General features: G+C 33.5%; 1 protein-coding gene across 2 annotated transcripts in view; it reads right to left on the bottom strand.

Moving 5' to 3' along the window:
• Nucleotides 1–13,754, bottom strand: part of ARK2N (arkadia (RNF111) N-terminal like PKA signaling regulator 2N) — an 89,995-nt gene that overhangs the window by 30,831 nt on the left and 45,410 nt on the right. For both annotated transcript variants that reach the window (XM_081263446.1, XM_081263447.1), the window contains exon 2: nt 12,442–13,226. In XM_081263446.1, coding sequence (XP_081119572.1) covers nt 12,442–13,156 — 715 coding nt within the window. In that variant the 5' untranslated portion in view covers nt 13,157–13,226. The remainder of the gene's footprint in view (nt 1–12,441; nt 13,227–13,754) is intronic.

Raw genomic sequence — 13,754 nt, 5'->3', positions numbered from 1 at the left:
TTACAGGTGGGCAACTTTTGACTCACATACCTGGGAATGAATATTATGTTAGTGACCTGTATCCATTAGAATCACTGTAGACTAAAGCATTGTTAACTGCCTACCGTACTTGTCAAACATAACATTAAAGCAATTGCCAGAATTATTTCAGAATTCTGATCATGGGTATGCATGTGCATATACATACTCATATACAAATCCCTGAGATTAGGCTCATTTCTCTGACTTGGGAACAACAACAAACAGATAAGCTTCTAATTTTAAAAAACAGGATGCAAAATATTCAGTATCAAACTATTAATTTAACCATGTTATGTTCTAAATTTTTATTTGTACATTTAAAGTTATACTCAATTTTAGTACACATAAAATATGCATTAATACGACTAAGAAAGTTATTACTGCTTAGGAAAGTGGCTCAAATAACCAGACCTTCTAATCTGCTGGTTAAATTCTCTTGCAATGATTAGGTAACTAATGTTCTAAAACAACGAATTAGTAAAAACTAGGCAGAAGGCGACTGTGGACAGATTATCAGAAAATACACTTAACTTTAGATAGGGCCATCTAAATACTACCAACTAAAGAGAAATACTATGATGAAATATCAATAAATTATAACAGCCGGTAATAGTTATAACTAAAATTTTCCCCTAACATCTCTCAAGTGTTTCTTTAAAAGTAATTTTTTTAATGCAGTAACTTTTTAAGTATATAACTTAGTCATTTAATTAAAAGCTACAAGTGAAAGTATCTTCTGATATATTAGATAAAAATGCACATATTAGAGAGATGAAATATTCAGAATATAGTATTTTATTCTTAAATAGAAAGCACTTCAGCCATGTCTGGATTAGTGCTATAGGTTACAGATGTTTCCTGTCAGCATTAGTCCTTCATAGTCTGCAAATAAATCCAAATAGAAAACATTCTTAATCCTACTTAAAATTCTAGAAAAACTAAAGGAATTCAAGGGAAATGAAGGAAGGACCACTAGGCACTTAAATAACACCTAAATTACAGAGTCATCATCACATAATGCAAAAGTTATTCTCACTAGTATCAGTACTTGTAATCTTAGGAATACAGACGTTGCCTCTGTGAAGGAGAATTCAATAACATATAACAGTACTTCTTTAAATGTTCATAATACAAAACCAAATTATTTTGGCAGAAAAAAAATTTAAATTGTGCAATCTGGAAAAGGTGTTAATATTTTTAAGCCAAGTGTACTGCTTTTCAAAACAATAATCTTTATGACAGTAACATTATCTTTAAGGCACTGTACAAAAATGAAAATCAGAATTAAAAATTCTTTATGTTTTTGCTATAAAATTATTCTTAAGGTTAAACTCCAAACTAGAATGTCAAATTTTACTTCATAGTAAGTTTTTGACATATAATCTATTAATTAAAATCAATGTATTATGGAGCTCCTTTCTACCAAAACCTGTTTCTACATCTTTAAGCAAAATTGTGTAGAAAAAGGGCTCCAAAATTATTAGTACTAACTAACCTTGTAAAGTATTAAAATGATATTCTTATCTGGAATATCAAATACTCAAACTTGTTTTAAATTCCCTTCCACTGAAATTGTATTTATTTTTTTTAAATGTTGCTCCTTTTTTTTTTAAAGAGAGAGAGAGAGAGAGAGAGAGAGAGAGAGAGAGAGAGAGAGAGAGAGAGAGAGAGAATTTTTTAATATTTATTTTTTAATTTTCGGCGGGCACAGCATCTTTGTATGTGGTGCTGAGGATCAAACCCGGGCCGCACACATGCCAGGCGAGTGCGCTACCGCTTGAGCCACATCCCCAGCCCCTGTATTATCTACAGAGCTCTTACCCAATTATGCAATGATAAGAAAAATTAGAATATATCCAGTCAATACAATATTGGCAATAATTTGTTTAGATGTTATTCTTAAAAGATAAATAACCTTTCTAATTTAAAAATAAAAAGCATTTCAGACATGCTAAATATATTAAACATTTTATCATGAAACAGAAAACTGTGTTAAGTGCTTGAAGCAGTTTATACATGCATTTTAAAAGTCATTTTTTAATGTCATATTAACATGCTGAAATGAAGGTAATATTTTCTAATGTCCAAAAATTCATGTCTAGTAAAATCTGTGATCCTGAGAGAAAGGTAAAGACAGAATAAACATAAGCTTTTAAGATGGCAGATCAGTTAAAATTCAGTCCATCCAAAACCATATGCTCTTTTTGATGTAAGACTTAAAATACATATATATTAGCAGACACAGTGTGCAAGTGTTGTATTATCATTTCAAAGAAATACCCATCATTATAAATAAGCTTCTATATATTTTAGGGTGAAAAGTCTTGATGTTAAAAACCTATGCTTACTGGTCAAATACAAAGTTCAGCAATTCTGACAGTCATTAGACAATAAAAGTCTCTACTTATGCATACATAGATTTTTAAGTAAGTGAGCACATTAATAAGTCTTCCCCAAAGATAACTCCCAATTCTCATGCATCAAGTTCTGAAAAGAAAAAACTAAATCATAGTTATTTTTCAATTCAAGACTTGAAAAGGAAAAAACTTGGCTTAGTCTATTACTGTTAATTTACAATCTGTAAATATTTGGACATAGAACTGAATTTAAAAATGACAGGGCTATGATATAGCACAGTGGTAAAACATGTGCTTAGCATTCACAAAAGGCCCTGGGTTCATTCCCAGCAGGAAGAAAATAAAGCAATGACAGTTTTCCTAAGTATAGTTACTGACGAATACGAAGAAAAATTAAAAACAGTTTTTATATTAAACTCTAAATAGACCAGCTCTTATAAAACACTGGTTTAGATTTTTCAGAAGTTACAACTTCATCAAGTAATAAAATTAACATTTTTAATACAGTCATTAAGTTAACAAATGCTAAGAGAAAGCCCAAATTTCTATTTTAAGTGAAACTAGTACAAAGCACAATTTTTAAAAGCCAGTTACATTAGCAAAGTTACATATTCTTATTGAAGATTTTCATTCTAATTTAGCTGTTTCTCATGACATTCCTACAAATCCTGGGGCGGGGAGGGGAGACAGTATTTCTCAACTATAGGCCACATATAAAAACATATGTTCCAAGACTTTCAATCCTGTGATATTTCTTTCCTTTGACACACTCCATAGGTCTTTAACATAGCTAAGAGACATTTATTTTCAGTACAGAGATTGAAAACCAACAAACTTAGTCATCAGCAATTTAAAAACCCACTGAATACATATACTTGATAGAGTAACCATTTTGTCTGTCCTCTAGAGGTACCTTTATACTACAGTACCAGACAGTACCACTGGATGATATTTGCTAGATTATTACCTTGGGTACTGGGCTTTAAGTTAAAGCACAAATTAATTCATCCATTTAGTGATGAAAAATATAGTTAGTAGTCCCCCCCGTGGTTTTAGTTTCCTAAAGTCAACCACGATCCAAAAATAGTAAAAGGAAAATTACAGAAGTATATCCACAATGTATATTTTATCTGTCTATAAGTCACTTAATAGAAATATTGGCTATAAAATTGAGTGACTCAGTACCACAATTTTTTGTCAAGTAACCCTTACATAGTAGCCCATTTCTAGGCTACAATACCTACATCATTTACTTCATTTGTCTCCTCATGTAGGCATTATATCATTTCGTGTAATCACAAGAACAATGTGTACAATAAAATATATTTTGAGAATATTATTACAGTATATTGATTTTTCTATTATTAATTTGTTACTGTGCCTAATTTAAAAATTAATCATTGTAATAGTTATAGGAAAAAATAGGGTATATATAAGGTTTTATTTTTTGTGGAGTTTGTTTTTTACTATCCCCACAATTTCAGGCATCTACGAGGGGTCTTGGAATCCTCTGCCAATAAGGGAAGACTACTGTACTATTTTTCTCATACATAAAAATCACACTGCAATCTAATCTTTTTTCCCTACAATAGTAGGTACAGTCAACATTTGCTCAAAAAAACTAATGTATTCTTGCTATTTCAAATGTTATTTAATATTTTAACTCTAAATAAAGACTAGCAACAAACAGGTTCATTTAAATGAAATAGGTAACACTGATATAAAAACATTCATTCTGTACATTCATTCATCTTTACTAAATTATAAGACTTGAATCAGAAGGAGTCCAGTGTTGGTAGAGTATAAATGCTAATGCTAAGAGAGTCTCAAATTATTAACTATTTTCCTATTTTAATTCAATAAATTCCCAATGTTAAATGTTATTATTTTTTTGGCCTGAACGAGTATAAAGGTGAGAATTGCTCTGATTATTATATAAATACGATTCTACATTCCAATCTACATAACAAACTCAGACTAAAATTTATCAAACTCTACTGCTTTAGGACTGGAGATATAATGGTTCAGTGACAGTACTTGTCTAGTACACATGAAGTCCAAGGTTTGAACACCAATACCAAAAAAAAAAGAGAGAGAGAGAGAGAGAGACAGAGAACAAATAACCTTCTGTGCTTTGTTTTGAATACTTGATTTTTAAAAAAATTAGGTATTCAAAATTAGCCAGGCACATTGGCATCCACCTTAGCCAGGCACAGTGGCTTACATCTATAACCACAGCTATTCAGGAAGCTGAGGCAAGAGGATCTCACATTTAAGGCGAGCCTGGGCCAGATAATGAGGCTGTTTTAAAAATGTTTTTAAATAAACCATTTATTACTTTAGTTTTCAAAACATTATGAAATGAAACTTACAACGGGCACAATCCAAGAAGCAGTTAACAATTTTGTGATAGACCTTTAAATTGTTCCGTATTATTCCCATTTTTAGAAATATTAACTGGAAAATTGTTGTTTCTCTGGGCATTCTTACATTACTGTCAACATTTCAACAAGTCACAATAAGAATCAACAAAGGGTTATTGTGGCTGTACTTGGGAATCAGGCATCCATCTATAAGGGGATGTCACCTGATAGGGTGACAGGGGAAATTCTTTGACCAACTAGTGCATTTTAGGTACCCTGGGTTCCAGCAGCCGCTTGATCTCTTCACCAGCATCAAGATGAGTTAGTTTTTTCATTCGTATGCAGAATTTCTTCTGTCTGCTTCTGCATCTTGGAAAAACAGCTCATGCAGGGCCTCTTCTAGGACACTGCCTATGCAGTTGCTATCACACATAGAATCCCCATCAAGTAATCCTGGAATTTCCTTGGGTGCTCCTTCAGATACCCCAGCATGAATGAAGTCAGCTTTAAAGACATTGAGGTCATTTGATAAAAACAATATTAATTCTGAAAATTGTATTTTTAATAAAACATGCTTACTCAAAAAAAACAGCATAAATATTGCTAAGAAAAGCCTGATAAATACAGCACTGATAAGTAGCATTTCATTCATTAGCCAAATGAAAGTAACCAATTCCAAGAGAAATTAAAAAAAAAAGACTAAGATAACATTATCATTTTTCATAGCTTCAATGATTCTGCCTGGGAGCATGTATTCTGTTACTATACAACAGACTTAATATATAACAGTAGTTTTTAGCCTTTGCTGAACATTAAGACCTGGAATAATTTAACAATACCAAAACCTGGGATGGATACAAAGCATCTGAGGTTTATTTTGTTTTAAGCTCCCTAGATAATTTTAATGAACAGTCTTGATCCAGAACCACTGTATCCTTGAATATAGTGCTTTGACTGTGAAATTCTTAAGAATTATTTTGGCAGCTGATCTGTAACAAATCATTATATAATAATTCTCAGCTGACTGGTTTTCATGAAAAGTTTCATTAAAAAAAAACCCTATGGAAAAACACATAGAAGGCATACAGAATCCATATGTACCTTTGGGTTAGCTTTATATAAGCAATGATCTGTGCAGTATGTTCAAATGTATATATGCAATCAAAAAAAGAGTTTTATGGTTAATTGGGATATGATACAAATCGTATCCTACTCCTGTGGAGAAGTATGGCTGATTTGTCCTGCAGTAAAGAAAACCTGTTTACATATAATGCAGCTAGTTCCAAACATGTAAATATGTATATAGCTATTAATATCCAGTAGAGGAGTGATTTCATAGGATTCTAATTTAGGATATGGTCCCAAGCCATACTGTTTATCCTTGAGTTAGGCTAATTTAGGTCTCTAACAAAATTAACATTAAACTCTTCATTGTCAGGGACCTATTAAAAGTATTCATTCCTCAGACCACTCTTGACTACTCTGTTCCCAGTCAATCCCCAATGCTGCACATTAGATGTGCACAAAAATTCACTGAATAAATGATCAATGGAATCAATCAATCTTGGCTTTATACCATCTGCCTACATAAAGAAGTCATTTTGGGGGTAGAGAGAAGATACTAGTAATTGAACCCAAAGGCTCTTTACCACTGAGGCACACCCCTAACCTTTTTTATTTTTTATTTTGAGATAAGGCCTAACCAAGCAGCTCAGGGCCTCGCTAATTTGCTGAACTTGCAATCCTTCTGCCTCAGCCTCCAGAGCTGCTGGGATTCAGTCAGGCATGTGCCACCACACTTAGCATGAAGTTTTATAAAGAACTGTCCTATGAAATGGCTCTTATGTACAGGGTACTTTTGAAAAAATGGCTTATTTATCACACAGTGGCTGTTTATGAAGATAAAAAAGAATGCTTCAATATCAACCTCACAAGAATAGTTAGATACAACAAGAATGTTTTAATCAGTCACATCACCTATTTTCCATGCCTTTAGGCTATGGCACAACTTTTTAGCCCAATTCTACCCAGCAAATAAAAATCTCAGAAAGGCTTGTCCCTAACACCTCTCTAACTTCACCTTATTCCTTTTCCTCTGATTATTACTTACTCTATGTTATCTTGACTTTAAAACAAAACAAAACAAAAAACCTATAGAACTTGGGAAAATGGTGTACAAACACTTGTGCAGGGGGCAACGAAATAAGTTGTAGCCTCATAAAGATGACTACCAGCAATAAACACTGATAACCAAGACATTTTTGAGGCTTTAAAAAGAGGGACACATTTGCCCAAACCCACAGATCCCAGAACAAGAGGGCACCCTAACAGTAAAGGACAGACTCTGGATGACAATGACATGTCAATGTATGTTTATCATTGTAAAAAATCTAGATGTTAGTTCAGGATGGTGCGAGTGAGAAAGGCTTTTTGTAAGGGCAAGGGTTCATAGAAACTGCTCAAATCTGCTATAAACCTAAAACTGCTCTAAAGAAAAGCACATAAAAAATTCCAGTGGCCATATTTTCACTTTAAAGACACAGGCCACTTTTATTAACACTGATATATCCTATTTTGAGAAAAAGACTTATATCAAAAGCAACATTTATGCTTTAATATATAAAAACTTAACACAGGCACTCATTTTAGAAAATAAGGTAGGAAAAGCAAGTCAAAAATAGTATCTTACTGCTTTAACCCAACATACTGCCAAAGGTAGGATACCTACCAAACTTAAAAGCTTGTAAACTGAAGTTAACATCCATATTTTAATATACAGAAAACTACATTTTAAAAATTCATGCTTTTAAAATACTCATTTAAATAGAATAAAAGATGCTTATGCTTGTTAATTAATATAAGATAATGCATGGTTTACAATAATACAATTTCAAAAAAAACAAGGCTGCATTGTTTAGAACTTGAAAACCATTGCTATGAGAGACTTAGCATATCACTTTATTTTATTCTATTTAATTTTTCAGATGGAGGTCTTGATATGTTGCCTAGGTTGGACTGAATCTCCTGGGCTCAAGGGATCTCCTACCTCAGCCTCCAAAGTAGTTGGAGCTAAAGGCACATGCCACAGCACCCAGCTCACCTTTCACTTAACTGAAAGTAGTTCTCAATCCTGGCTATTCACTTTCATCACCTGGGGAGCTTTAAAACTGCTAATGCCATAGGATCAGACCCCAAAAATTCTAGTTTAATTGGGATAAAGTGGGTCCCAAGCATCAGAATATTCTCCCTGGTGATTTTAACATATAGCCAGGTTAAAGTGGATGAATTTTATCCACCTGGTTTGCATTTACTGAACAGTTTTTACCTGATTATTCTGTTTCAGTATTTTATTATCAGCTTTTTTATTTAGTAAGTCTCTTAAATAGCTATCAAAATATAACCAGATTACAAAAGGCCTACAATAGGGAAATGGAGCTTTTGTCACTAAGAGAATAACTTTGTAGTCAATCTAGGAAAAGGCCAATAATGTGCTTCATGGAATTCTCTCTATGGGCTTAGGGTCTTATGAGTTCATACTGCTCAAGTTATTCCAAACAATTAAATATCCAATAGGTTAAGAACCCTCACAGATTCATAAGGAAAAACAATAGCAACAAACCACACGCCAGAGGAAAATGTGAAAAGAACAAGAATAAACTGTTTATCAAAAAAATACAAATGGCCAAACATGATTTTTCAACTTTACTGTATTGATCAAAGAAATGCAAATTACTATAAGATACAATTCTTCTACTTCATCAGCAAGATTTTCTAAAAATAAATACTCAATAGCAAGAATATAATGGACAGACATCCAAAACTCCTGGATAGAATAAAATATATTTTATTATTTACTTGTTTTTGTGTGGTACTGGGGAACGATCCCAGGGTCTCATGCGTGCTAAGCAAGTGCTCACTGATCCACATTTCCATCCTAAACATTTAAAAAGCAGTAGGAAGTATAAGGTCAAGAGCCCTAGGTGTTCATACTCTTACTCATGATAGCAAGCTGTAAAAATAGCCCAAATGACCGACATAGAAGAAGTTATAGTTAGCTCAATTATTCAAAATCCAAATATCCTAGATAATAGCATTTTGGTTAAAGGCTCAAAATATAACTTTAAAAGGAAAAGGAAATAGAAGCATTATCTAGTGACAAATTTTGTTATATATTATGGAACGAAACATACTCAAATGTTGACAAAAGTGAATCTATGGGTGACTTTAATATTTTACTTCACAGTTTTCCATTTCCAAAACTTTCTACAAAGAATTTACCACTTCAAAAGAAATGTTGTTGTTGTTATTGTTTTAACTTCCAAGTAACAGTAAATTGATCAAGTATAATAATCTCTATCACAGGAAAAAGTGTGAGGTAAGACAACAGCTTGTTATGATACATTCAGTACATAAATCTGGTGAATAATGGGTGCTGGGATCCTAGCTTCGGCAGACTGAGCTACTCTGATTTGCTCATGTGGATTGAGAGAATTCAGGTGACCTTTAACAGCTGTCTTCAACAACATCTCTGACATTCTTCAAGAGAGGAAACTAAGTGAGACAACTGTCTCTTACCTATTACAATGGGTACCATTTTTGGAACCCTACTCTAGGTATTTTATCTGGTATACCATTAGACACACAAAAGCAAGCAATTATAGCCAAGACAAGATGAAGCTACCTGGGGTTCACCCTGTGTTAATTATGAAATTTTTTTCCTGCTGCCCATGTACACTGAAGTACATATCTATTCACAGAATGAATTTCTTGAACTGAATGGAGTCTAACGCCCATTATTCATATTAAAAAAATCAAAATCCCTCCAACAGCTTATTTTATAGAGTTAAGGAGTGATTTTACAGAGAGACTGCCCCCCTCATGAAAAATAATGCTCCAATCATGGAAATACATAAAACACACCAAAAAATCTGTAAAGATGAATCAGACACTTGATAAAAGTCATGAATAACCATTTTGACATTAATTCACTACAAAATACTACAAATTTTACTATAAAATACTCTTGGCTCATTTCTAAGTCACCCAAATGAAAGAATTGCCAGAATTATCTTGGTATGATATCTCCAAACAGATTATTATAACATCCATATTCCCAAAACCTTCGAGAAGAAAATGGTCGAATGCTAATAACAAGCCACCTGTCAGTTAACTGATATTATTTTTTAAAACCTTAATAAGCATCTGTTGCCTAGATATCAAAATAAATTATTAAGCTTGATCATGCACTATATTAGTCTACATCATTATTTGCACTTTTTAAAAGAAAATGCACTAATTGTTATATTACTTGGCATAAGAGTACATTCAAGATAATTCCTTCAACTTTTATGCTGCTGCCAAAATCTTATAAAGCATTTTCTGAATTATCAACTTGGTTGAACCTTGATGAAATAGCATGTAGTAAGAAGTTTTTACTTTTCCCCTTGGTTTCCATTCTGTGTAAACAGCTGGATGCAAATTTCAACATCCAAGATATTCTCTTAGGCACATCCAGTTTAAGTTTCCCTGAATGTCCATGTTATTCACTCAAGTTAGTTCATAACACAACTTTTCAACAATTGCTCTTGCTATATGGTTGAACATGTCTCCCCTCTTGCCCAAAGTCATAATCAACTCAGGAAACTAAAGTATACCTAATTTACATTAAAAATGCATGATGCAAAATTTTTCAGAGATAACAATATAGACAGCTGACCTGAAGTTTCTAATATTTAAACTCTAGGTTGTTCCATCTTTGCTGCTTTGCATAATAACAGAAAAGACCATTCATAGTTGTCTTATATGAATGGCACTTCCCCCGCAAAATTATGCAGTGCCCAACATAGGTAGTCGTATACGTGGGTCTGCACCTTAAACTGTCATTTGATTCTTCATCATTACCTTAGAAAACTCTACATATTTCCAAAAGCCAAAAATTCACTAAATAGTATAAAAAAAATAGAAACTATAGATTCAGATTAATTTACTTTGGTGTTTGATTAGTATACAATTCAGAATAGATAAGAAAGAGACTACTGGTGTTTTAGAGGTTTTAAACAATGGTCAAGGTAGTCAAATATGACTAAAGCATACCTAAGCTATTTAAATAAGCCAAACAGGGAGAATTACCCATGAAGATATTTATCATGGCACTTCTACAATGGGGTTCCACCTTCAAAGAGAATTCTGTCCACTCATCTTCTCCCTTTCCATAAAAGGGTCATGTATTGGGAAATTACATAAAAACTATTTGGTTAGTGGAATGAAAGACTGTTCAAGAGAGCTATCATGATCTTGATTAATACACCAGATCAGAATATAAGAATGCATGAGAACAGGATATAAAAATTCATGAACAATTTATGGGTGTTAATAAGGCTTTCTTAAAAACATTACTAACTCTAAAATTGAAATATACCTAGAACCTACCTTAGAACAACCCTGAAGTCTGCTTCTCTAATGAGCTTTATGTAAATTCCCTCTGAGTATTTTTTATACAAGGAACTAACAAATGAATTTTCAAGAGATATTCAAAGAATAAAAAGCATTTCTAAAGACTGTTTAAAATTCATATTTAATATTTCATATGGATGAAGCTTTTATTTGTAAATTGAACACCTATAAAGTGCTTCTAAAACCAATCATTCTTATTGATGAATTTATATAAGTTTGGTTAGTTATAGGCTTAATTAACCAATATGATTTTCCTTGAAATATCCTTTGTATATCAGCAATATGCTGTCTTTGTGTGTAGAAACAGAAAACTAGGGGGGGAAGCATAGTCACCTATAAAACTTTAGAAAACCAAAATCTCCCCCTCTTTAATGCAGCAATAAACAATATTATCATGATCTATTAAACATTAGGTAGTTTACAAAATTTTTCTAATCATCATCAGTCTTGACCAGTGAGAATTTCCCACTTCAAAATCATTCATATATCATCTTTCTTCCACTATGAAATTTCAAGACTGTCTGTCATAGTACACAGTATCAGATGTGATAATACAGGGAAAGTAGAAATGTCAAACATGTAATAAATTACAGACCCTTACACCAATGACAGCTGGAACAAATAAATTTCCAACAAACTTTTTAAAGCTTTGGGGATTAACGGGAAATTCTGCCAAAAAAAAAAAAATCTGTCCAATGTGAGTATGCAACAAAGATAACTAGTTTATCATTCATAATTGGGGGAAAACATAAAATTACCATTTTAGGAGGAGCAGTTCTTAGAAAACTTTAATGAAAGACAGAACGTGTCATTTCAGACACATAAGTGCAGTGACTATATAATAAAGCAAGTTGCCTATTCCTGAGGAAAACATACTTCATAATAATGCTGAATAGTAAATGTTAAATCTAAGCCGTGCTAGAAAGGCAAAGATGGGAGTTCAGGTAATGTATTACAGAGAAAGAGACTTGTGAGAAATTCCATTACTTAAAAAATAATCTTGTCCCTACCAGTAACAACTTAAATAATTTTTCTGCTGATGTGCTAAAGTGCACTGGAAACCTCAGAAAAGGTTTGGTGTTTTTTGTTTTTTTAATTGGCCACATCTTGTTAACAGACTGCAGTCTTCAAATTTACTCAGAGCTGCAGGTCTCCTGGATTTTTTCAAGTGTCACTCATCTAACTGAGCCTGACAGCTGAGAAATGCCATCAGTTGCTTTACAGTCAGTTTAAAAAACATCCTCTACCTGGTATCTCTGCAGTGATTGTCTTGCTGCTCCCTGAAACCTCTTCATCATCATCTGAGGAGCTTGTACTTGAGTCACAAGTCAGGTCACTGTCACTGGTACTACTGTCCTGTAGCAAGTTGTACTTCTTTCTCGCAGCAGCCTCCCGTTTCTGCCTCAGTAGTCTGATCCGCTCCTTGTGCTTTTGGCTCCGATGACCTTTAACCTTGGCAACTCGGCCATTCTGTTTATCACTGGATTGCCGGTTTTTCTTGGCAGCCATAGTAGATGTTTCACTTTCAGAACGGGATCGCCTAGACTTACGCCCAACTGTGGCACCAGACACTCCAGAAGGGTCTCCTTCCACTGCTGTTTCTGCCTGGGAGGGTTCATTTTCTTCTGCAGAAGACAATGTATCTGAATCAGCCAGGTGACCACTAGAGGAAGGGGAAAGCATGCAATGATTAGAGGAGTCACTCTCATAAACTCGACCAGTTGTCGGCTTGTCACTCTCTGTGGATGCTAATTGAGACTCAGAAGAGTCTCTTCTCAGTTCCATCAACAAGCAAGGCATTGAAGAAAGAACTGCAGAATCTGCTACACCATCTTTCTGAACTTGAGATTCCAGTTCTACAGATCCGTCTTCCTCCTTGGCTGTCTCTTGTTCAGATGTTTTTGGTGGGACTTCAGACTCAATGAGTTCTTCAACTTTTCCCACTGCCTCTTCCATCTTCATTTCAGAATTTCAAGTTAAATCATGGAGCAGAGTCTAGGAAACGATATCAAAGATGCAACAGGAAAGCAACCTGTACAAAAACACACAAAATCAATAAAAAGAAATGGAGGATTATTCATTCAACAAACATGCCCACTTTCTAAGATTTTTCTAACCAAAATTACCATTTTGAAGGCCTTTAAAATATTATATGTCCTTATCCATTTGCTTTAAACAGTCTGAAAATTCAAAGAGCTTAGCAAAATCCTAACAAATTCAACTACTAAGAAGGGCACATTATTCCACTATTACTAAACTTACAAAGCCAGCAAATAAACAAGAATTTTCAAGTTTAGAACTTTAAATAGAAAAAGGATCTTCAAAACTCTGATGTACTTAATGTGTATATTTGACTTTAATATAAATGAAAAAGAACACCTTAAAAAAAAAAGTAGTCTGAGGGCTGAAGCTGTAGCTCAGTGGCAGAGCGCCGGCATTGCATGTGAGAGGCACTGGGTTCAATCCTCAGCACCACATAAAAATAAATACATAAAGGTATTGAATCCATCTACAACAAAAAATAAATAAAAAAGAAGTAGCGGAGCTTTTTTACAAAACA

The sequence above is a fragment of the Spermophilus citellus genome (assembly GCF_964194105.1).
Source record: "Spermophilus citellus genome assembly, chromosome: 12".
In the NCBI taxonomy this organism is placed as follows: Eukaryota; Metazoa; Chordata; class Mammalia; order Rodentia; family Sciuridae; genus Spermophilus; species Spermophilus citellus.
Note: the sequence above shows the minus strand (reverse complement) of the source record. Positions and strands in the feature narration are given on the sequence as shown.